The sequence below is a fragment of the Lepisosteus platostomus genome, chromosome 3, assembly GCF_059453375.1.
Source record: "Lepisosteus platostomus isolate fLepPlt1 chromosome 3, fLepPlt1.hap1, whole genome shotgun sequence".
Taxonomy (NCBI): domain Eukaryota; kingdom Metazoa; phylum Chordata; class Actinopteri; order Semionotiformes; family Lepisosteidae; genus Lepisosteus; species Lepisosteus platostomus.
In genome coordinates, this window is record NC_142613.1 from 33136212 (window position 1) to 33160213 (window position 24002).

The 24002-nt window shown below is 36.9% G+C and overlaps 1 protein-coding gene across 2 annotated transcripts; it reads left to right on the forward strand.

The window, feature by feature from the left end:
• The first annotated feature begins 1471 nt into the window (after positions 1-1471).
• On the forward strand, positions 1472-22474 carry hmgn3 (high mobility group nucleosomal binding domain 3). 2 transcript variants are annotated; one of them, XM_088625333.1, is made up of 7 exons: positions 1472-1630; positions 8113-8163; positions 13174-13203; positions 15228-15278; positions 17669-17785; positions 17895-17994; positions 19591-22474. In XM_088625333.1, exons 1-7 carry the CDS (start codon positions 1616-1618, stop codon positions 19602-19604), a joined length of 378 nt encoding a protein of 125 aa, XP_088481459.1. In that variant the 5' UTR covers positions 1472-1615; the 3' UTR covers positions 19605-22474. The 2 variants fall into 2 exon arrangements, with proteins under 2 accessions (XP_088481459.1, XP_088481460.1); XM_088625334.1 differs by lacking the exon at positions 17895-17994 and having other exon boundaries at positions 1473-1630.
• The last annotated feature ends 1528 nt before the right edge of the window (positions 22475-24002 follow it).

Here is a 24002-nt window from a genome sequence, read left to right on the forward strand (position 1 = left end):
GAGTGGTTTTTGTATGGAGTTCTCTTTATGGCCACGTAGGATTTCTCCTTGTGCTCTGGTTTACTCCCAGTGGCATTCTGACCAGGCTGACTGGCGTCTCTGTTTTGTCCTGCATACATTCTCCTTGAGTTTTGATCAACTTTAAAAAAATGAAAGAGTTAAAGAATTTTCTTCAATACTTTAAAAATGTTTTTTTAAAGAAAGCCTCATTTCTCAAAACCATGTTTTAGAAACATGGCTATCATTCCAGGAACAGAAAACTGGTAGACAGGAAATTCCCGGGCTGCTGAATGTGATGTGGATATTAATGAAGACATTCGAAACACTGGCAAAAAGTGACACAATACTGTACATAAGGCAGGGAAAAAAAGTACTAATTTCCCTAAAATTCTCCAACAAAGATTGCTAGTAGATTAGAATGATTAGATTAGAATGAAGGTGAATGTTATAGTATAAAGCAAATAATATAATATGATTGTATAATCACTGGAAGCTGAGAAAAATCTAATTGTAGGACAACGTTAGGCATTCAGGTTCAATTTTATTATTTTCAATTTGTGTAGAAAGAGTTTAAAATTTCAGAAGGTGCTTGTGACTTTCCTGGAAAAATAGTGACTTTCAGCCTACTTTCCCAACAGTCTATGTTCTCCTCCTAGACAAGCTACAGTGTAGGTTCCGTTCCAGGATTAAATGGATGCTGAAAATGAGAATTAATATTATATTAGGGATTTATTGCAGAAATAGAACTTAATTCACTGGATGGGGTTTTGCTTTTATATGATGAAATACAATACTGTTTCCTTTTATTGGAAGATTGGAGTAAATATTGTAACTTTTTAACATACAGCTATTTAAGAAATCTTTAGATTTAGAAATTAAATGGAAGAAACTGAACAGGAAGACCTGTAATTCAATTTCTATTATTTGAAATGATGCACGTACGTAAACATGATGATGGGTCTCCAAGTTAAATGGCAGGAGAATTCCAACTCGTCAAGCTAATTTGCTTGCTAATGTCAGACTCCGGTTAGTACTAAGTCAAAAAATCAAACGATGAAATGAAAGAGATTATTGATTGTTTATTGTGCAAAATCTACTTCTTTAACACGATGCAAAATTATATCAGGCATTTTTGTCCCGCATTCACGAATCTGTGAACTAGGCCTACATTTCCCAGTGAAAGTTTCTCTTTGGAATTACCAAAGACCTAATCGCAGTCTTGTGTCAATGCTGTCGTCAGCGGATTGGATATTTTGTCTTCATGCTTATGGCTTACCAGAACTGTGGAGCACACAGAATGCCCTTTAATTTGCGTACGAAAGAGCTAGCCAATCACAGCAAAACGTCCATGCCAGTTAATGACTCTTTAACCAATTCTAGAGGCCTCTGGATTTACATAGTGCAATCGGAACCAATCGGTCTACACAGCATGGAGCAGTGCTTTGCGGACCTAGCCAATAGGCTGGAGGGAGGCAGAGTTTAAGGTCTGCATATTATTAGCATGTTATTATTGGAGGTGTTTAGATATTGATTCCGTATTCCGTGTTGGTTCCAAAGTCGCGTCTTGCAGATCCTCTTTCATCTTGTACTGTATTAAAAAAAAAACACTGAAAACATGCCGAAAAGAAAGGTAAGCGCTGGCCATTTTGGTTTACTTTCAATGCCACTTCGGGTTAGGTTGAGGGGAAAAAATAGCGGTACTATTTTGCAGTAATATTCGTAATGTCTAACAGGTGAATGGATAATAACTTTTTAAAAAATGCGCATATGCTTGCTTGAAGCTCATCGAAAGATTGGTTAAATTCATCGGGGGGTTTAGCAGCTTGACGTGTCGTGGATTTAGCATGCTGTTTGTCGTGGGCACTTCTTTCCGTCCATGACCTGGTGGTAAAAGGCATGTTTTATTACCGCTGCCTTTTTTGATATTGAGATTTTCTCTGCCCCGACGAGCACGCTTTGCGCGGGGTGAATGTCATTTGGCAGCCCTGGCGATCGCTACACGCTGGCTGCTGGTCATTGACTACATAAAGGCACATTACGTCAGCGTGAAACCGACGCCGACGCGGATCCGCTCGTTTTTAATTTGATCGCTCCAATTGCGCCTTTTCGTCGATCGATGGAGGACCTCACTCTTTAAAAAAAAAAAAGCCATATTTAAAACGACACCCTCTTCCTCCTCCTTCGCTCATGTTTCAGACCCGTATGTGACCAACTAGCGTGTCAATCAGTGTGGAAAGCCCGGGGCTGGAGCGCAGAGGAGGAGGGGGTTGGGTAACAAGTCAATCATACTGCTCGGCACTACAGCGACAGACACGATTATCTTCCCAGCTCACTTTCTGGGTTAACCAAGCGCTTGACCCTTTGTGGGGTTGACTGTAAATTCAGATGACGCGCCTGCCGGCTAGATTACAAAAAAAAGATAAGGTTTAATCACTAGAAAATGCTTTTTCTTTTTAATTAGTTAAGCACAATCCTGTTGTAGCCGATATATTTCACTTTCCACATTGCTGTGCAGAAGGAAATGACGAGAAGGCAGCGGTGATAAATAAAGGAACGGCATGGAAAACAAAATATTTAGCTCCCCCTACTACAGCTCAACTGACAAACACAACCATTTGCATGACATTGTAGCCAGATTGCACACGGATTACACTAGGAAATGTATACTGTAGCACTATTCCGCCATATAAACAGAAGCGTAGCACGGATGCTTGCTTTTTGGCTCAGGCGTGTTAGTATTAGTGAGACACATTTTTAAATAAAACGTTACTACCTTGTTTTCGGCGAGTCCTTTTATACACCGCTCTGCTGAGGAACGCTCTACGTTACCTTGTGTACTCTTTAGTTAACGATACCTTTTCGGATTTTGTGGGGCTTTACATTTATGTACATGTAGATAAATGTACGTTCCACGCATCTAGCATCTCGAAGAACTAAGGTGATTTGTGTTGATTTCCTTTTAGATTATAATAAAATTCAGGCATTTGACCAGATGAAATTGAATAATCTGTCAACAGCCAATATATATTAGAACATACAGCCTGTGATGTATTTATATGAGAAGTTAACCCATGCAGTGTAGTTTTATTATCTGCATTTTTATTTAAATATGTTAAAATAGGCAATATATTTAAATGTAATGAGTAAAATGCAGAAACAAGTGGCAATAACTTGTAATACAAAGTTATTTTCTCCTTTAATTTTTCAATATTGTTCTTGTTGCTCATGTTAAACTTTCTAGGGCTAAAACGTTTTTTTCTACTGTGGTGACTAAAACTGAACATAGGTATTCTGAATTTTGTAGTTATACAATGTTAAATTTCTGCATCTTCCCTTGAGTTAAAATCCACACGTTTTTCTATGTACCCAAGCACTCTGTTTGCTGTTTTGTATTGCTTGATGATGACCTACAGTACAAGGATCTGTAACAGACACCCAGATCCTTTTAGATGTAGCCAAGAAAGCTACACGTGAAGTCTCCTGTTAGAGAAGATTATTGCGTGAGAGGTTTGCACTAAGGTTTTGATTTTCAAAGCTTACCAGTTTACAGAAAATAATTATGTAAGTAATGATGAAATACAACGTGCCTGTGTTTATTACAATAAATAAATGAACACAATAATACAAGTAATTTACGGCCCTCCAAATGTTTGCACATGTTCATTTTTCAGCGCAGTGTGTAGTCAGAAATGACAGGTTGAAAGTCTGGGATGAGATTCTCTTTTGTTGTGTGAGGGACAGTGCTAGATTTACAAGATAGAGAGGAAAGAGAAAGAAACAAACGTTTATACCTCCTCTCACTGTGTTACTATGACTTCTAGTTAACAATGAGTAATGCTGTGCATTCCCCCTGTTGCGAAGACTGTAGTGAAATTATTATTTCCGAGTTTAAAAGTGTTGTACTTCTGAAGGTGGAATATATATACAAGTCCATTCACAATTTTTAAGAAATACATACAGTACCATGGTTAATAGCACTTGGAGGCATCTGTATCTTAAGAACATTACAATTTGGAAATAAAAATGCTAACAGTGGCAAAATGAAATATGAATATATATTTTGTAAACCCAGATAGAATCAAATCTGCAACTCTCAGACTACCCACCCAGCACTTGATAAACTTGAAAACCTTGTTATTAATTACTTTTTTTAACATTTTTATTTGGAGAATGGCTCAAAGTTTTCATTCAGGCCCTAGTCTCATTTAGTTTACCTGTAAGATCCATTTTCCCAGATACGTACTGTGGCAGCAGTATAAGCTCTGCAGCAAATCGTGTGCTTAACTTCGCGCACATGAGTTTTCTTCTAGAAGTGACGAGGAAGGAAAGGATGGTCATCTCAGCGTAAACTGAAAGCAAGTCGGTGGCAACAAATTAGGTAGGCCATGATAGTTTGAAAAGACAGAATTCTTGATGCGCATGTTTCTGCTCTGTGTGCTGCCTGCAGTGTTTAAAGATTGGGAATTGTATTTTTAAAAACTTAATGAGGTGGAATTATGATATTGATATCCAGAGGTCTGTGCATTTTATGGGCATTTTACAAGTTTTGCAGCCCTGTGAATGTTACAAAGAAGGGAAGATGCTCTGTGTTAGCTCAGACTTGGGCTGTTAATTTTATTGACCATCCTGTATTTTTTATTGTCGCGCCGCCGTATCAAGGTTTTTCAGGTTTTCGTGGTTTAACTTTGCCTCAGTTGCGTCTCTGTTGTTGATCACCCAAACACAGTGCCCATTCTGCCAGGACGCAGCATTTGAAGCCCTTGGCTTCCTTCCTGTGCTTGATTTGAAAGGTGATCACGAATCGGTGCAGGTGTTTGATGCTAACTGCTGTGGAAAAGGCTCAGCAACTCATATTTCCATTGTTTTGGATATCGTGAGGGTAGTCTTTTTTATCTTATGTGTGTTAGTAACAGGCGTGATTGTGGAAAAATTCTTAAGCCCTTGTTTGCTAGTTTTTCTCCGCATACTCTAAAAAAACCGCAAACAAGGGCTTAAGAACTTTTGTGCCTCTTTGTAGGGCATCTTCACCTTATCTAATGTTGACGTGTGTTTGTTGGCTTTCCGTGGGATTCATTTTCAGGAATTGGAAGTAGCATGTCGTCAGCCTTCATTAGAAATCTTAAAGTTAAAACTCTTTTCCTAAGTGATCTGTCTGTATTTATACAGTATATATAGTACATACATGCCAACCCAGGTATGTGTCAGGGGCTATAAACCTCTTTTGTATTACAAAAGGTAAGTTTTAAAAGCTCGTGATCTTTCTTAAAGGCAGTGTCATAGTGCAATGGGAGAACAATTACTTTACTTTCCATTAAAACAGTTTTCTTCCTCGTTACCATTATATATCCTGCCCCACAACTTTTTTCTCATCCTTTATTAGTCCTCTCCCTTTATTTGCCACCTTTAAATAATCACAGCAATTGTTTATCCTGGAAATCAAGAGCTTTCCGCCCTTCTTCTACACTTTTGTTTAAAGTTTTTTTTACAAATAATACACACCCAGCCAGTAACCTTCACTGAGTAACACACAGCAGATGCATCACCAGATGTTCCTAACAGTGTGCGGTGAGGAGTATTTGGAAATTTAGTTAACAATAAGGATAGCAGAGAGCCACTCCATAAGCTCAATATTTCCACATCCATAATAAGGAGTAGGTCACTGTATTACTTTTTTGTTTTGTTTTTGGTAATGCATTCTTTATCTTTTGCTCATCAGAACTGGAGTTGATGCAAAATATATGCTTTCAATGGATTGTTCTTAATTGTATTTTCAGAATGTTATTAAAGTCGCTTTCTAGATCACAATTGTTTTGTGTTGCAGAAGATGGGCAAAACAGCCAGAGTTTCAGTATTGATTTAGGTAATGCATTGTATGTGGAAGTAAGAATAATAACTACCCCACTAAGCCTTATTTATTGCCTCTTAATAATTTAGAAGTGGGTTATTCACAAGTAAGTGGATACAAATTCCCTAATAGGTGATGTAAAACATTATGTGTCACTTATTGTATTTGCTGCTGAGCAGAACTAACGGTTTGTAAAACCTAGTGAGTAAGTCCGCCTGTGTTTAGTTCCCCAGGTGCCATTGGACTGGTGGTACAGTATATCTGTTCTATACACAGTGCTGCATTTTCAATGCTCAAAGTGAAGTTAACAGTGTGAGAAACCATTATTGCACATTTCAGTAACCACACCAGCTTGGTATTTTTTTCTGCCTTTACACTTATACATTAATTACATCTATGGTAAAAGCTATAATTGAATACTTTAATTAATGCTATAAACTTTTGCATATATAATATGCAAAAGCATATTTAGTTTAGGTTGTAAATTATTCCAACATGGATATAAGATGTTTATCCAAGCAATAATATTAATCTTTCATTTCTTTCTTATTACAGTAAGAGGTGGAAAATGTTCCAATTTCCAATTTGCCACAGAACTTAACAAAGCTGCAACACTTAACAAAGATGCAGTTTTATTTTGTTATCAAGAGGTGTGCAGAATGTAGCTCTGTTTGATACTGAGGAAGTTGTCTATAAATCAGAATGTAGAAAACACTTTTTGGTGTCACTGTAATAATGTAGCAGTAGGTGAAGTTTTCTGTTGAAAACCCATTTTTTGTATCCTTACCTGATTTTTTACTTCTAAAACTGCTCTATTTTTAAAAATCCCTTGGTTTATGAACCGTGATTTGTGATTTATTTTTTATGTACTGTAAGTTCAGATCTATTACTCAGTTCAGTCCAACTCTTAAGAAACCTTCAACAGGGCCCTGAGATGTTTTTACAGTAACAAGATTTTTTACGGTGTCTAGCCTACCTGTCTTTATTCTTCTTGTCCTTTTTTTTCAATCTTTGCAGCTAGGCAAAAAATCAGTTTTAAAGGGCAATAGTGTCACTATTGTAAGGTTAGCTTTAATGGCACCCTAATTAAAATTGAACTGATTTATTTCCATGATACTCCTAATAAATTCTAAAATCATACAATCAAGTTGACAGTTGAGACAAAATGCAAGAGAAACACAAGTCTTTTGGATTTTCTTTTCTGCTTTGTGGTAGAACTGACAGTATGAATAGAATGGAAACATTCCTTTTGTAATGTTTTCAACGGAAAATCCTGCGATTTGAGAGATGCGGTTCTTAAAACTGTAGACAATGTTTTATTATTGGTAACATCATTCAGCATAATTTGTTCATTGTTTGATAAGGGATTTAAATAAAAGATAAATCATGTAATGTAGCAGGCACTGTTTTAATTTATGCAAATAAACTCCTTTTTTCCATCAGCATACATTTTGGTTGGTATTTTTGAAATAGTGTCTTTTGTTCCAGCAAGAAGCCTATTGCCGCTTACCTGATATATAGCAGAAACATTGATTGGTTTGGGGGATATAAAGAAAGTTCATTGTCCCGGGCAATAGTTAATAAAAGCCTCCAAAAAATGATATACATTTGCTTTCTGCACTTAAAAAGCAGAATGAGCTTTGTAATTATGTACCCTGTGGTAATCGGTGAATTTCAGGACTGGCTACATTCAGGTGTGCTGTCTGAAAGCTAACCAAAGGAACTGAAGCAAGAGGAAAAACACAGACTCACTGTAGGAGTGTCTATACAGTGCCACTCCAACTTTTGTCCATTCGTCATCAATTGAGCCGAAATATGGGAGCAAATTCTTAATAAGCACATTGAGGAGAGACTGAATGAATATCGTATATGCTGAAGCTGCTGGAAATAATGTGTATTAGCTGAAGGATTTTTCAAACCAAGGACTGGGGACAGAAAAAAGTCTAAACCAGCAAGCAGATCAGTTATAGGCACCAGTTAGAACTGGTGATTAAGCACCAGTTGGAACTAAAACCCAGCAGACGTAGGGGTACTTCAGAGCTGACCTCAAAAGTGCTGACCTAAATGCAATTTCTGACATTTTACAGCTTGGTAATCAAATCTCGGTATTGGTAACAGGATTGTGTTCCTGCTAGTAACTTCAGAGCTTATTGAAGGATCTTTATGCATGGCATAGACTGTGCAGTACACTTAGGTTTGCTTCTTAGAATAATGATTTTGCTGTGCAAAGTGCCACCACATTAAAATGCCTCTGCTATTCTTTCCAGTCTCCAGAGGGTGCTGAAGGCAAGGATTCGACGAAAGTCACCAAGCAGGAGGTGAGTGTTGAGGTGCATTCTGAAATCTGACTAAGGGCACAAGTGGAGTGTAAGATGCAATGCATCTTATATGTCCTGCTGCGTGGTGAGTTATAGATATTTCTAAATGCATGGGGGTGTCCATCTCCTGAAGAATGAAGCACTGTTTTTGGATCTGTCACGGAGAGATTATTTCTGTGAAGTGGAGGCTTTCTAAAAAAAATGTCCACCTCTTCTGACACGGGTGCTTTAAAATGCTACTTGATTGATAATTAATGCTCTTACAGACTAAAGTGTGTGCATTTTCATACTTTTGCAATTCAGCAATTGATTTTTCATCAAACACGCCCTGGATTAAAGTCAGCTAAATGAATTTTAAAACTTTATCTTGGCAGAGCACAAAATGCTTGATCATGTCCACACTTGCCTTTGGATGACTTGCTACCTGCAAATGTTTTGACACCTTGTCAGAAGTTACCATCTTTATGCCCATTAGGAATAGTGTCTGTGGAGATGTGCAAAGGACAATCACCTGATGTAACGAATGCATCAGTTTCTCGTGTGTGTATATAAATATAACTGAAATTATTTAAATATGAGCACGACATAAAGATGTAATTAGAATTTGCCACGAACACTTTTCCAAGGAGACCTGCACAATCAAGTAAAGCTTTTCTACTAGAGTGCACAGTGGCCTAGAGGTCACTCCCCGTTAACAGGTGAATAAAAACCAACTAGTCTGTACTGACGAAGGCTGAAAATAATGTAGTAGATGGAAGCATGTTACCATTGAAGTGAAATGCACTGAAGCTTTATAAATGTGCTGGACTGGAAAATTTGTGCCCTTTTTTTGTGGTGTTTTATCTTTTCTCTTAAGCAATTGTTTCCCAAGGCACGTTACAATAGCTGTATCTGTTCTAAAACCTGACAGGCTCTTTTCCCAGCCACTGTAGATCAGCACGCCCTGGGAGTTCCTCCTCTCTATCTCTCTCGCTGCTGCCACCTCTTGATCCCAGTGCTTGGTGTCTTTTTTTTTTTTTTTTTTTGGTGCCCCGCGTTTGGACGCCGTGAAACGGTCGGTTTCTGCCCTCAGCAGTTTGTTCATGAAAGTCTGGGAACCAGGAACCAGACGGGCAGCAAAATAAAATACTAAAAAGGTGGCGTGCAAGACCGGCGGGGGGAAAAAAAGGCAAAAGGAGGGAAATCAGACATGTTGAAGACAGAAGGAAAGCATCAGAACTCCCTGCCTGTGTTTCTGCCTGAGAAGATTGTCATTCAACTTCCATCCAAGCTTTTACATTTTTTTTGCCTACAGTTAGTCCCAAAAAGGCTTAATGCTTAAAGACTGATGGATTCTTTTCCTCTGCAGTGGTTTCTGAGCAACTGCTAAGTCCGTTGACGGTGTTTTATCATAATGTGTAGCCCTTGGAAAAAGTCCTGAAGCAACATTAACACTTCTGCTTGCAACAAGGCTGTTCTCTGCCGGATCATTACCTGTCCCAGAGAGTTTATGATGAGGAACTGGACATGAGTTTTGGATAAGTTCCATTTTGTCTCTCGGTCTCTTCTGTTGTGAGCAGTGTCGGTGTTCTGGTCCACTCTCGGAGTCCTGCACAGACTACTGGGTGAAATGTGAAGCTGGGTCGCTGTCAGTTGACAGGAGTAACTTTTAACTGCTATGCTCCTATGTGTTATTCCGTTCCCAGGAGCCATAGTGTTTACTGTAGAGTTTAAACAGTATGGTGTTATCATTGTGAGTACTTGTATAGGATTTTATGTAGTGTAGAACTTTGATGACAACCAATAATACTTTTATGTACAGTGTATGTATATATACACTATAGTAGCAATATAATTAATAGGTAACATTTAATTTTGTACACAACTCCTAACAGTTTGTGAAGTGGTAATTTTCGTTATGTACCCACTTGTTCCTCTGTTTCCTTGATGGTTTTTCAGTATGCACAACAGGACAAAATTTAGAATTTTATGAATACAATATTAAAAGCAAGTAATCATGTTCATTCATTATTTTATTTGCAGTTTGTTTCTTAAAACCTAAATACAAAAAAGCACACCAATCAGAAAACATTGAAAGCGGATTTAATTTAAACAAACATTTTTTTGTTTTGTTTTTTGATTACTGCCTTATGGGTTAAGGCATTTTCTCAAAACGCTTGTCTAAATATTCAGCAGTTAAGAATTTAATTTGAATTTTAGAGAAGTTGTGGTGAACTTTTTCCATTAGTTTTCTTGATCTTTTTTTGTCATGCTTGTCTTACACTAGATCACTGGTTGGTAGATACGATGACTGTGGACAGACCATATGACACAGGATATCATGCTGTTTACTTATTACCTGCCTAATTGTGATGAGTATTTAGGATCTATTTTTTTTTCTTTTTTTTTGTTATTGTAAAACAAATCCCATGCTAATAAGGAAGTTGTAGACCAGGTAAAAAAAAATGTTATGACAGATTTCTGTGGTAACACTGTTTGTCAGATTTTATTTCATTTTTTCCAAAAGTCTTCCAAGAGCAGTCCCTCCAAATCTGGGATAAATTTTTTCTGTGAAACATTCACCATTTCTCAAGTTTTTTTTGCTCTTCTTTCAACATTCTGTTTCATTTGAGTGTCATTTTGTCCATTCAAACCATTTTTTTGCATTATCTTTACAATACTGTTTTTTTTTCATATCCACATCTCCAGATCTGTTTGTTTACCTGCACAATCTTTGTTGTTTTAAAGGAACACTAAATTCTCTTGTGTTCTGTTCACCCGTGCAGTAATGATTGGCTTCCTTTACATTTCTTAAGCAGGGGTTGCATACTTGCCTAATGACTTTGATCATCTTCTGGCTGACCAATGCTTGTCAGTATTTCTCAAGGACTTTCTGATTCTTAGGGAGGCCATCAGCCAGCATTAATATAGTAATAGGATTACTATTATTAATAACTAATAGATACCCTCTCTGATCGATCTGTTACCAGGAAAATAATCATCTTTTTTGTAGTTGGTGTACTGCTATTGTATTGAAGAGAAGTATATTTTGTTAGAGAAAATGGATGGCGTAGGATTCCTCTGCCGGCCACAAGATACGAACTGGCAACCGTCCAGCCACAGGCGCAGATCCTTAGCCACAGGAGTGTTCTGGGTCTACTCCTAAATAAAAATAACGCATTTATTCATGTCAGCTATTTATGTAGTATTACAAAAGATCCTTTTTTTAAAATAAATGTTGTTAGTATTGATCAGTTTCATGTAAAACATGAAGGGAGATAGTTGTTAGTGGTGGCTGCTAAATGGTATGGAAAATACACGAGTCTTAACTCTGCAACCATCTTCTGTCTTTTTATTGCCAGACTTTTATCTTTTATTATATTTTGTCATTTATTATAAAGTCATTCGTATTTATGGCTTTAGCAGATCATTGTGTACCTTTGTTTACAGCAAATTATTAATTGCTGACCATTTATAATCTTTTATTTATAGAATGTTGAGCACACAAGCCAGCATCTCAAAATTATTGGGTGTGCTCGTATTAAAATGTACATTTTAAAAATAATTATCACAAAGAATTTCTCTCCATACACCTTTACAAGAAAAATAAGCATTTCTTACTATTAATGAAGACTTCATTAACAGCACGCATGTGTTAAGGAAAACCTGTTCCTTCACTTTCTAGTGCTGCTAATGAAGTTATTTTTGGAGTCTCCAGTGTCCAGTGAAAAAATAACATAATTTTGGCTAAAATAAGGGTTTTATTTTTAAATTATTTGCATTGTATTTGGTTTTTAAGGATTTTTTCCCCACAGAAGCTTACTATGTTTTAGAGTTTCATTACTTTTTATTTGAGATGTATTGACACTGGCAGTATGGTGGCACAGTGAGGGGTTAGCATTGCTGCCTTGCAGAGCTGGGGCCATTGGTTCAATTCCTGGGGTGGTATCTGTTTGTTCTCCCCGTGTTTGTTTTCTTCTGGGTGCTCCAGTTTCCTCCCACAGTCCAGAGACATGCTGGTAGGTTAATTGGCTTCCGGGAACTCTGGCCCTGGTGTGATTGTGTGTCTGTCCTGTGATGGACTAGCATTGTGTCCAGGGTGCACCTGTTGCTTGCTGGGATAGGCTCCGGCACCACTGCAACTCTGAATTGGATAAAATGGATGGAAGTCTAAACACAAGGTACAGACAAGAACAATAAAAAACATTTCCTACATTTCTTTAGTGTGAGATGATAATGACTGGAAGTACACAGAGACAAAGACTGTCCAGTTGCCTTTGTCACCAAAGCACTTATCCCAGTCGGAAACTGGGTAGGCACAGTGTATGTTGTCTCAAGCACTCTGTCGAATTGCCTGTTGTTGGTTATGTTAAAGTCTGGTGTGTTAAAGGAGAACTAATTTGTCCTAAATGAAGAAATTGTATTTATTTTTGCGGTTAATCCAATAAACAAAAAAACAAATAAAAAAATGCAAATTGAGAGTGTGTATCTTGAAAACTGTAAACCTTAAGAAGTGTGAACCTTTTACTGTTTTTTGTTGTTGTAAACACAGTACTATCACTTTGTAATCTAAAGATTATATAACCTGTGCTGATGGTTTGGTGTACAGTAGTAAGCAAATATCTCTTTTGACTCCCTCAGTTCATGAACAACAGACTGTAAATTGCTTAAGTAATGATTAATAGCTACAGGAGATGGGGGGGACATATAATGGCGGAACTTTTGAAGATAATTTTACAGTCACTACTGCGTCACCATATAGAGCTTTTAAGCTATGTAAAATGTACGGTGCTTTGCATATTGTTTTTGCAGTAGTACACAGTAAGCTTTTAGCTGTGGGCCAGTTCAATTATGCAATAAAACTTTGTAAGGGATCCCTTAGGAATATTTCCAAAGCAAAAAAAAAAATATGGGCAGTGATTAAATAAGTTTAACACTATTGAATGCTTATCTATCAGTGCTTGGACAGCATTATAACAAACCTTGTTTAACTTCTAATACACCGCCTCTAATACTTGTTCTCTCTTTCAGCCAACAAGAAGATCTTTGAGGTTGTCAGCTGTAAGTACATGAGTTCTTTTCTTTTTAATATCCTCAGTGGATGTTAGATTGAATTTATTATGTCATTCGGATGTTCATGGTTTGCTGCCGTTATGTCAGTGTTAATTGAGTGCAATATAAATGGCAGAATCATTTTTAATACCCTGGGAATTTAAGGATTTCTGCAGAACCTAGGTTCAAGAGCTGCAAAAACCAAACTTTGAACTTTGTCATTTCTGAATAACCCAAACCAAGCTCTAATCTTTCTTACCCCAATAAGTAACGCAGTTGGACAGTATCAAGTAACACGCGTGGAAGGGCCTCAGCTGAGGAAATAGATTTTTTTTTTTTAAAGCAGGGAAGGAGGCTTTGAAAAGTTAAGTTATGCTTTTGTAGTTGCAAAAAACAAAGTAAGTTGTCTTCTATATTAGGAAACAATCAGAATTCATTATTCTCTGAATATATATATATACTGGTGACTCACAATTTATGTGAGAGTTAGGGATTGAGTTGCACGCGAAGCCAAATTCACGTATAGTCGATTTTCACCAAAATAACCCTTATAACCCCCCGACTAACTGCTTACAGTATATTAATGATGAGTATATAAGATATTAAATAGAAGTATAAAAACAGTAAATAAAAGTGAATGATATGACTGCATAGACTCACTTACAAGCTCTTATGGGAGTGCTTGACGAATTTTTCAGAGAATTGAAAAAAATGTTTTTTTTCCGGAGCCGACACTTAAGTTTGGGAGCACATACGTTGGGGAGTCTGCTGTATGCAACTATACAGCTGTAGTAATATACCTGAAACTTAATTTGATAAGTGCATTTCTCTTTTCTGAAGAAGTCGTCTGAAACTTCTGAACACTTCTGAATTCACTCACACAGGTTTGCTGAGGTGAAGCTTTAATAAATACAGTAGCAGGGCCCTACATGCCATTAGATTTAAATAATGTATTTTTATTTAAAAAAAGATTTTTCAGGATTGTCTCTGAAGATGTTCTTTATAACATGGATGCTTTACTTGTAACCTTAATAAACAAGGGAGTTTTTTCCACTATCTGTAATTTGCCAGTTCTTCCAAGATCCTAGCAATACACTTTGCACAGAAATAGTTTGGCATGCTGCTTGATGGTTTTTAATAATAACTGTTTTCAATTAACAAAAGAGTTAACTTGAATTACAATGTTTTTCTTGTACCTTAGAATATTGATTATGGCACTAAAGCTTTAGTTTTAAGACTTCATTTTTTATTTGGTCAGCAATGACTTATCCAGCAATTATAATTCAAATTCAACACTGATTGCTACTGAAAGTATGTTGATGGTTGTCTAAAGGCAAGCAGCTCACCTAGAAATAATACATTTTCAAAAGATTTCTTTCTGTGGAGCTATTTTAAACAGACTTTTAACGTAAATTTAACTTATCACGGTCCACAAAATTGTCATTTTAGCCATTTACATTTATCTTTAATTAGTAATAAAGGCAATCTTAGGTCCTGCTGTTCTTAAGTGTATTTCTCTTTAGATGATATTATTTACATGGTCAACTCCTAATGTAGCGTAATGTATCAATATCAACTGTCTGTTCTTGCTGCTCTTAGGTTAAGGAAACATGCTCACAGTGCTTAATTCAGAACAGATTAAACTATTAAATATTGCAAATGAAAATAATAATTTTCCTTCCTGAACCAGCTATTTAATATTGTGAGAGCTTGCTTTTACAATTTAATAATAAAGGAATAAACAATAAGCATTTCTTTAAATATGATGCAAAGAGAATATTTTATTTATGCTCTTGAAGTACAGCATAAGGCTAGTCTTAGAACTGTACTGATGGCAGTGTTTTGAAACAGCTTATCATGACAGGAACAAACAACCTGAACCCCAAGTTAATTTACCATGTTTGAATTTCAACACAGTTGCTACGTAGTCTTTAAGGCAACTCCTTGATGAGTGTGCATCCCACCTGGTGGCATTACCCTTTCAGTTAAGGTACTGTAACGTGTGCCCACAAATCTGTGCCGTTTTGTTACAGAAACCCACTCCACCCAAGCCTGAGCCCAAGCCGCGGAAGCCTGTTGTGAAGGTAAGATGACTGAGCTGGCCTGGGCCAGCACCTGTATACCTGTCGAATGTCAATAATGCCTTCACCTGTGCGCCACAGCAAACGCCATCATTTCACAAGGCGTGTAAGAGCAAAACCCTTTGTCCTTTCCTTACCCAGGACATTAACTGTAGGAAATTACCGGTTTTGAGCCTGCTTCACCAATATGTACTGTAGTCTTCTGGAAGGTGTTATCTACTAATAATGAATGCTTACAAGAGAATGTTTTTAAACTGGGAATTCATTTGGATACTCTCTTATATTTAACATGTTTAACAGTTGCACCATTCATTGAACCTTAATCTCATTTCTCATTTCATCATCAATCATTTCTCTGTATGTTATTGTTGATGTGCCCTTATGTGTGTTGAATTGATTAAGTAGTCACATGTTGACTACTTAAAATGAATTTGTGGCTCTGTTTTCTAGTTTAAAATAAATTTTGCTTGTCTGATCTGTTGAACCTCTGCTGTTAATCCCAATCAAGTTAAATTTCTTTCATAAAAATCTAATTTTCCCCATTAACAGTCCCATTCTGGGCAATAGGCATCTAAGGCAGGACTGCACAACTCCATTCCTAGAGGGCTAGAAGGTTTCATGTTTTTTTTTTTTTACACCTTGGACTTTAATTACTCAGTTGGACGCATTATTTGCCTAATTGGACAAGATAAAGCTTTTCCTTGTTCTTGAGAAGCTGTAAATGCTAGCCTAGTGAAGATCAAAGTTGAGCACCCCTATTTTAAGGAGATGCATGTATTTGGATTAACAACTGAATAACAGATTTGAGTACAGATAAGGGGTGAATGTTACTCTTGAAGCTATTTTTTTAGAGTTGTAATTAACATGGGTCTGAAGTTTGACCACAGTTGTTCTTAATTGAAGCGATAATCTAGACCAGGGCGCTCGTCAGGACATTGTCTTTAAGGGCCTGGTGTCTTCTGGATTTTGTCCTAATCTAAATATTCAGTTAACCTTATTATTTTCTAAATTAGACTTAGAAGTGTTTCTTACTATCTAACTAAGTACATGGTTGGAACAAAAACCAAAAGACATCCAGGCGCCACAGTAATTGAATTTGAGACCCCCCCCCCCCCAAACTAGACTGTGGCATCAATTTTAAATTTGCAGATTATGCCAAATTATGAGGATTAGCGAACACGGTAGGAGCTGTAATAGAGGTTTGAAAAGATTTAAATGCAATTGAAGATTAGGCAAACACCTGGTAGGTTACTGTATATGTAATGTTGACAGGTGCAGTGTTACATGCACACAGCCAAAACAATAAGTATACAGTGAATATAAAATGGTAAACTGCGTTTCTTGCCTATGAAAAAGATTAAGGTGTTTGTTAAAACACATGATTTTCATCTTCTAGATAATGTGGAGAAGTAATTAAAAGACAATTTAGGCATAAATAATGACAAGCATATAATATAATTTAAGTCAAGTAATAACTTCTTAAAATCCCCGATTGACTTAATTCCCATACACTAAGAATTTATTTAGAGTAATGTCTAATCTTGGGTATTGCCATACTAATTTAATATTGCTGCTCTGGAATCAGTAAAGAGAAGAGTGACTAGGTAACTTCTCAGACTCAAAGGAATGTCCCATATTGACAGACTAAAAACAACTGAATCTTTTTAGTCTTGAATGAAAAGACAGTCAAATATGCGGAATCTTCAAAGGCATTGATGAAGCCAACCATATAAGCTTCTTCCAAATCAACAGTAAAACTTAAACCAGAGGGTGCAAGTTGAAACTACGGGGCAGCACATTTAAAAACAAGAAAAGTACACAGTTCTTTACACAAAGGGTTGTGGGAGTGTGGAACAAGCTATTCAGCAATGTTGTCAAAAATGATACCATGGTTCTTTCTGGAAATGGCTGGATGATTTATTGGTGAAAAACCAAATGAGCTGAAATGAAATGAATATTCATTTATATATCTTTAAAGTTACATTTGAATTTAGCCTTTTTTCCTAAAAATGATCCATTTGTTTTTCACTAAAACATTGTTGGTCACAGGATCTTATTAAAGCTGAAAAAAAGGTGTAGCATGATCCATCTTGATTTCAGCCTTTACGACAACAAAAACTGAAATTTCACTAAGGGTGTGTAGACTTTTGAGACCTACTGTACTATATTTACTTTTAATTGAAGCCTGTTTCGCAGGCAGGGTGTGTGTTGGGGTATTTTCTCCATTTAAGAAACTTGGAGTCCGTGTGTCCCAAGTACAGCTCCTGCTCTGCCTGGGTGGTGTCGTGTGTCCGCATCAACTAAATCCTGGTGGACTGCAAAATGTACCTGAGGACTAGTTGGCAAGGGAGCCACGAGCTGCCTTTGCTTCTTGCTGTGCTCTGTCTTCGCAGAAGCAGGCCGGAGAAAAGGTCGTTGTGAAAGGCAAGAAAGGAGGGAAAGGGAAAAAAGACGAAAAGCTGGAGGAGGGCACCGCGCCTGCCGAGAACGGGGAGACCAAGATCGATGAGGTATGGTCTGCCTCTCCGGCCCGGACTTTCTTTTTTTTTTTTTTTACGGTTTTGATGCATGTGTTTTTAATGTTGTTGTTTTTTTTTTTACTCCCTCCCACTACTACAGATCCGTATTTCTCGCTCGTCTGTTAGTGTGTCTGCCAATAGAAGTACTTCTCCCAGCTTGCTGTCCGTAAAAGGGCAAACTGGAACAGTCAAAGTAAAGGGTACGCAAGTGTATTCTGTGTGCGGTGGTTTGTTTTCCAGGCAGGAAAGTTGGGTAGTGTGCTGAGTAGTGAAGAGGAGCAGGTTAAAACAGTGGCTGAGGGTTTTTGGTTTTCCTGAATTGTGTGCTGTGGTTGAGCTTAAGGTCTCACTCTGTGGTTGCGTCTGTATTAGGTCTGGGAGTTTGACATTGTATTCCTTTTTCTGTATGTGTGGGTTGTAAAGGTGGGGGGGGGGGAAAATAACTTGCTCATATAACTCATTTTGGTTAATCTGTTTGATTTATTTTCAAAACAAAATGTTAAGATTCAAAATGTAAAGACTAATGGGCTCTTATCCAACTGCATCATGTTAAAATGTGTGCAGTCTCCAATGCATGGCTTATTAATATTTTGATTTTTAAAAAAGAATTGATAAAAAAATTAAATGAACACCTAGAACGATGCTAATGATGACAGATTTAATGAAAATGACATTTTCGGGTAGCTGATACATTCCTAATGAAATGTCACAAGGGGTGCTTTTGTAAGAGCCATTGGTTAAGGAAAATGGAATGACCTGTTGAGAGAAATAAGGATCCACTAACAAGGGATAGGTAGATATTTGTGCTTAAGCTTAGACAGCCCAAAGTAAACCTTTGTATTGGAAAAACAACTTGCTGTATACAGAAGTATATAATAACAAAAATGATAAATAGGAGCCATTAATCCTACCACAGCTTGACACTAAGGGACACTATGTTGATTATCGTAGCTATTATTGTATTTATTTGGCACCTTTATCCAAAGCTGTTAAAACCCTGTTCTACTAATAATCTATAAAAACAAATGATTGCAAAATACAATGTATAGTATGGTCTGAAAAGAAATCAGTATAATAATGTAAAACATATATTAAGCTGCCACGTGTGATTTCCAACATCAGCTCTTCTCAAAACTTGTGTTGCTGTTAGTACTAAAACTGCCAGGTCTAATTGTGAAACTTACTGTAAACCAGAAGACCAGAGTTGTACATACAGCAACTGATCAACGTGATGTTGCTTTATTCATCATTGGCAGCAATTCTCAAATGTGAAAACACATAATTTTTATGGGGATGGTTTCGCTGGTTACTTATATTAAAAGTCATTTCCATGTGAGAGGATGGCTAACAGAGTGGCTACAGTAGGTTCAGCACCAAAACGTTTCTGGGAGAATTTCAAAATGATCCAAGTGACCAAAAATGGACAATTCTGCTCATCAACACATGTGGCAGGAAAAGTGACCCTTTCCTCTTGTATGTTTCGATGATATTTATTGCAATTCAAATACAATCAATTGCAAAGGCGATTGATGCATTTCCTTTAAGGGCACTGCTAAAAAAGCTTCTAATTAGTAATGTGTTTTAATAAGGGAAAAGCTTAACACTGCTCATTGAAAGGCTATAATTGGAAAAGGCCCTTTTTTCACTTTTTTCTGCTAACTGAATTGCTCTTCTTTTCTTAGCTGCTGTTCAGTTAACATGGTGTGGAAGTTGCTGTGGTACAGTAGTTTAGTTCCATTCTGGCTTGGGATATGCAGTAACCTGCCTGTTCTTTTTCCTCTTTTCTTTTCCTTTAGGAACAGAAAACTGACCCAGCAGCTGACAAGAAAGAATGAGTGAAGCATCTCACATGAACTTTTAGTTAATTTTATGCACCTCTTGTACTATTGGAAAGAAGAATATTTTTTATCAAGTATTTTGTAAATGCTAATTTTTTTAGACCTGTGGTAGTGGAATTAACCAAGATACACTGTTCATACTTCTTTTACCAAGAGCCCCACCCCCCACCACACAATTCAATAGAATCCCTTTTTAACTTCATTTCACTGGCCACACCGTCGTTTTTTATCACCTGAATTGCAATTATGAGACAAGTGTGATTGGATTAGCATTCAAATTGGATTAGCAGTCTATCGCTGTGTTTTTAGAACACTGTAGGGCTTGTAGTGACTTGTGTATGTTTCTGACAGGTTTTTTTATTCTTATTTTATTTCTGCCAGTTTTGCATAGCAATAATCAGTGGTGCTTTGTACTTAGCGTTAATGTGGTTGAAAAAAAAAATATGCGCTGATCTCCGTGATCAGCCCCCACCTGTTTGGGATGAATTCCATGGAACTATTTTAAAATAAAAAAGAGCCATGTCCTGTGTGGCGTGTGAATTTGTAGTGTCATGACTTTTTCATTTGAAAACCTCGATGAAGAATTTTCATCATTTTATTTTATAATGGGTGATTATTAATATTATAAAATTCCCAAGGCCTGTGGGAGTATGGAGCAAGCTGTCCAGCGGTGTAGTTCAAGGCGATACTGTGGCTTCTTTCCAACCAAGACTGGACAAGATCCTTGTATCAATAAGCTACTGACTACCAACATGGGCTACATGGACTGGTTTGCCTCCTCTTTTGTATGACATGTTATCTTAAAATGAGTATGAAATATTTTGACCTCTTTAGACATCAGGAACTATATAGTATTCTAAAATAATCCCTAATGTTTGGGGGTAGTTACAACATCCATTTACACTTGTGGTTTTCATGTTGTTTTTTTTGGTTGCTTTTAATACATGCACACAAAAAAACTAAATGGACACTGGAGCTGAGGAGGATATGGGAAGCACAGTACTAATTGATATTTGGGATATACTATAGGATATATCCTGTGTTATATAGCATTCTTTCCTTTGACCCAGTTGTTCAGAAAGGAGTGTAATCCAGGGGTTTAACAGGTAGGAGTCATTTGGGTTACTGTACATGTACTGTACTTGTAATAATACTGCAGTGTTATCAGTGTTGTTAATTTATATATTCTTTGCATGTTCAGTGTTTTTAAATTGTGTGTGTTGTACGTACTTTTGCATGTGTAAGCCATATATTTGTTTTGTAGCATAGGAGATTTGATACTATTATCTACATAGTACAAAGTTACAGATACTCCTGAAGTGTTCTTTAAGAAGGGTGATGTGCTCTATTCTCTTACCTATTTCAATTTCATATGGAAGTAGGAAAAAAAATTGCATTTCTGAGAATTTTTATGACTTAGAGCTACAAATGTCCATAAGTATTAACTGAATTCAACTAATATCAGGTATTTTCTCAATCGGTATAAGCACAACTGTTTTTCCCAAATGATACAGAAACCGCTTCCTTTCAAGATGCAATTTTCTAGCTAATAGTCACTGCATTGACTACTTATTCACATGTTGTTCATTGCATTTGTCAGTCAAACAGTGGTTAACAAGGTGTCTCCTTAGTTTAAGTGTCTTGAGTCTTGTGTATTTGTTCTTGCTTTCAGGAACAAGTCTGCAGAATATTGTCAGAGTCATGACTTTTTTTTTTCTTTCAGTGTCTTTGAAAGCTGTTATTCCTCCAGCCTGCATGATTAGTGAGAGTGTTTGATCTCTAAAGACATTGCAAAATAGAGGAATAGGTGGAAGTCAGATTATGATCCTCATGAAAGCGGAAGTGGGTTAAGGGAGTATATATTTCAAGTGAGCACAACTGTCTATTTTGCAGAGATAAGTTTTAGCATGGTTTTTTTAAACACATGTTTTTAATAACTATTATCTGAGATTATCCAAACCTATGTACATTACTTCATAATTTTATTGGCAGACAAAAAGCACAAAATGACAAAGGCCAATGTTCAAACTCAAATGTACAGTACGCAGTGTTGGAATGCAATATCACCTGTCTCTAAAGAAGAATACTTTTGCTTTGTGTAGTTAGAAGCTGATAGCTTCAGTCCACGGGACCATCATGGGAAATGTTTTCAAGAAACTGAAGTCATGGGTGCATTAGACTTGCTAAAAAAACCTAGTCTTTTTCTACATTAATTGTCAGACCCAGTGGGAAAACTTCATGAGTTGCTCTGGCTCTTTTGTTTTGGAAAGAGACCCTTCAGAATTAAACAAAGTTGCTTTGATTCAGTGATAAGGGGAAAAAAAATATTGAAAATAATACAGTTTTTAATACCCAGATCACATAATATAATCTGATTTCCCTTCTCTCATGCAGCTGCAGAAAATTGCTTGTGGTATTGGTTTTAGAAGGAAAAATTTAAACGCATGTAGAAGTCAGTGCATGAATTTGAAATACATGAAATGCAAGTCCTCTGTATTCGCTTGGCCTTGGATTTCAAAGATAAGCAGATTAGCAGATGCTGCTTGACTGTAGCATAGATGAGCCTCACATTGACTGGAAAATTAATGCAGCAGTGTCAGAAGGGACATAATAGCTGAAGAAGCCATTTTATTTCTGCTCACACGCTTACATGAGCTCAGTAGAATATTAATAATGCATTATTAAAAGAATGATTCCATTAATGATATGTGTATGGGTGAAATGTGAAAAGAGAAACTTATCATTTTTGCCTGTGTTTTATGTTCCATAAAAAACAAACCTTGAATCGTCTTGTATAGAATATACTGCAACACCAAAATATTAAAATTGAATTTCAGAGGTGTGTTTGTTTAGTGTCATTGGTTACTCCAAAAGAACTGTGATGTGTATCCACTGAGATTAACATCAACCAAATGAGCAAGGGTGGTCAAATTAGCTGTGGTGCTCCTCTAGAAGATGTGTGACTTCCAGTGTGTTGAATTTGAAATATTTTTCTGCGATCACTGTGCAGTAACAGAACATGCCAAACGCATAAGAAGTGCTGTCTTGGCCCAGTAGCATAAAGTTGAGGACATTTTAAATTCATACATGCTGACTTGATCTGCTCCCGGTGAAATATACTACTTGGTGTCTTGGAGTTTCCTATATAATTCTCTCATTGCTGTAGAACTGCAGAAATAATGCAATAAGGATGGAAATGGGTTTTCCAGCTTGGGCTGTTCTGTCTTTTCTTCTTGCCTCTTGTATCACACCATCTTATTGGCTTTAAGCATTGATTACCAATCTGTGGCAAAATCACAATTGGTCTTCGGGATGAACCGGAAATTTTCACAATGCTTTTTCCATCTGCCCCCCACGGACATCTGTCTCTCGATGCACTGGCATGAAATATTAATGTGGGGAAATATTAACATCCCTGAGGGCAACTTCCACCACCTTGAGAGACTGCTGTATTGTGTCAAGGCTCTGGTGACTTATCTCTGTTGCACTGTACTGAGTCCCAGCTTTAATAAACCTTAGCAGTGTAGTGCAATAGCTTGTGGTTATATGATGAGAGTAAGCAGGTATAAAGTGGTCATGAGTGGGAAACATGTTGACTTAAATTAGGCTTAGGGTTTAATAAGGAAGCGGAAGTGGTTAATTCTGAAATTAATGGAATACATTCTATGAATAGCTTGCTTATAGGGAGATTGGTTAGTTTAAAAAATCTAAAACTATTGCAGAATTTAATTTTTTGGGATGAAAGCAATGTAAAACATCAAACAGTGCTGCACATATTTGTATATACTGAGCATATAGCAAACCTTATCACCCTATTTACATATGCATCTTTTTAGAAATTAAGCATACAGATTTTGGATATTGCTTAAATGTTTTTGGAGTTATTTTAACTAACTTATCTTGAGCAATTGTGCTGCATTGACAGACAACAGCTGCATACACCCTGAATCAGCTCATTAGTGAGATTTAATGGGAATCAGATTATGTAACCTGTTAAATGTCGAGCCTTCTGAAATTCAGAGAAGGAAAACCCAGGAACCAATTTGCCCCTCTTATCACCAGAACATTCCCGTAATGCTATCCATATGCCAGGGGCCTGAAGCACAAAGCCAAAGCCACACTAGAGTAACTTAACAAGAAAACAATGAATGTCCTTGAGTGGCCCAGCCCAAGTCCTGACTTCACATTCTGTCATCAAATTTGTATCCAACTGAAGAGCGAAGTCCATCAACAATCTGCAACATATACAACATTTTGCCAAAAACAGGTTAAATTACACCAACCCATCGTGCAAAGCTAAAACATGTATAAACAATGTTTATATAACATAACAGTTTGATCATCATAGCTTTGAATAAAAAGGTTAATAT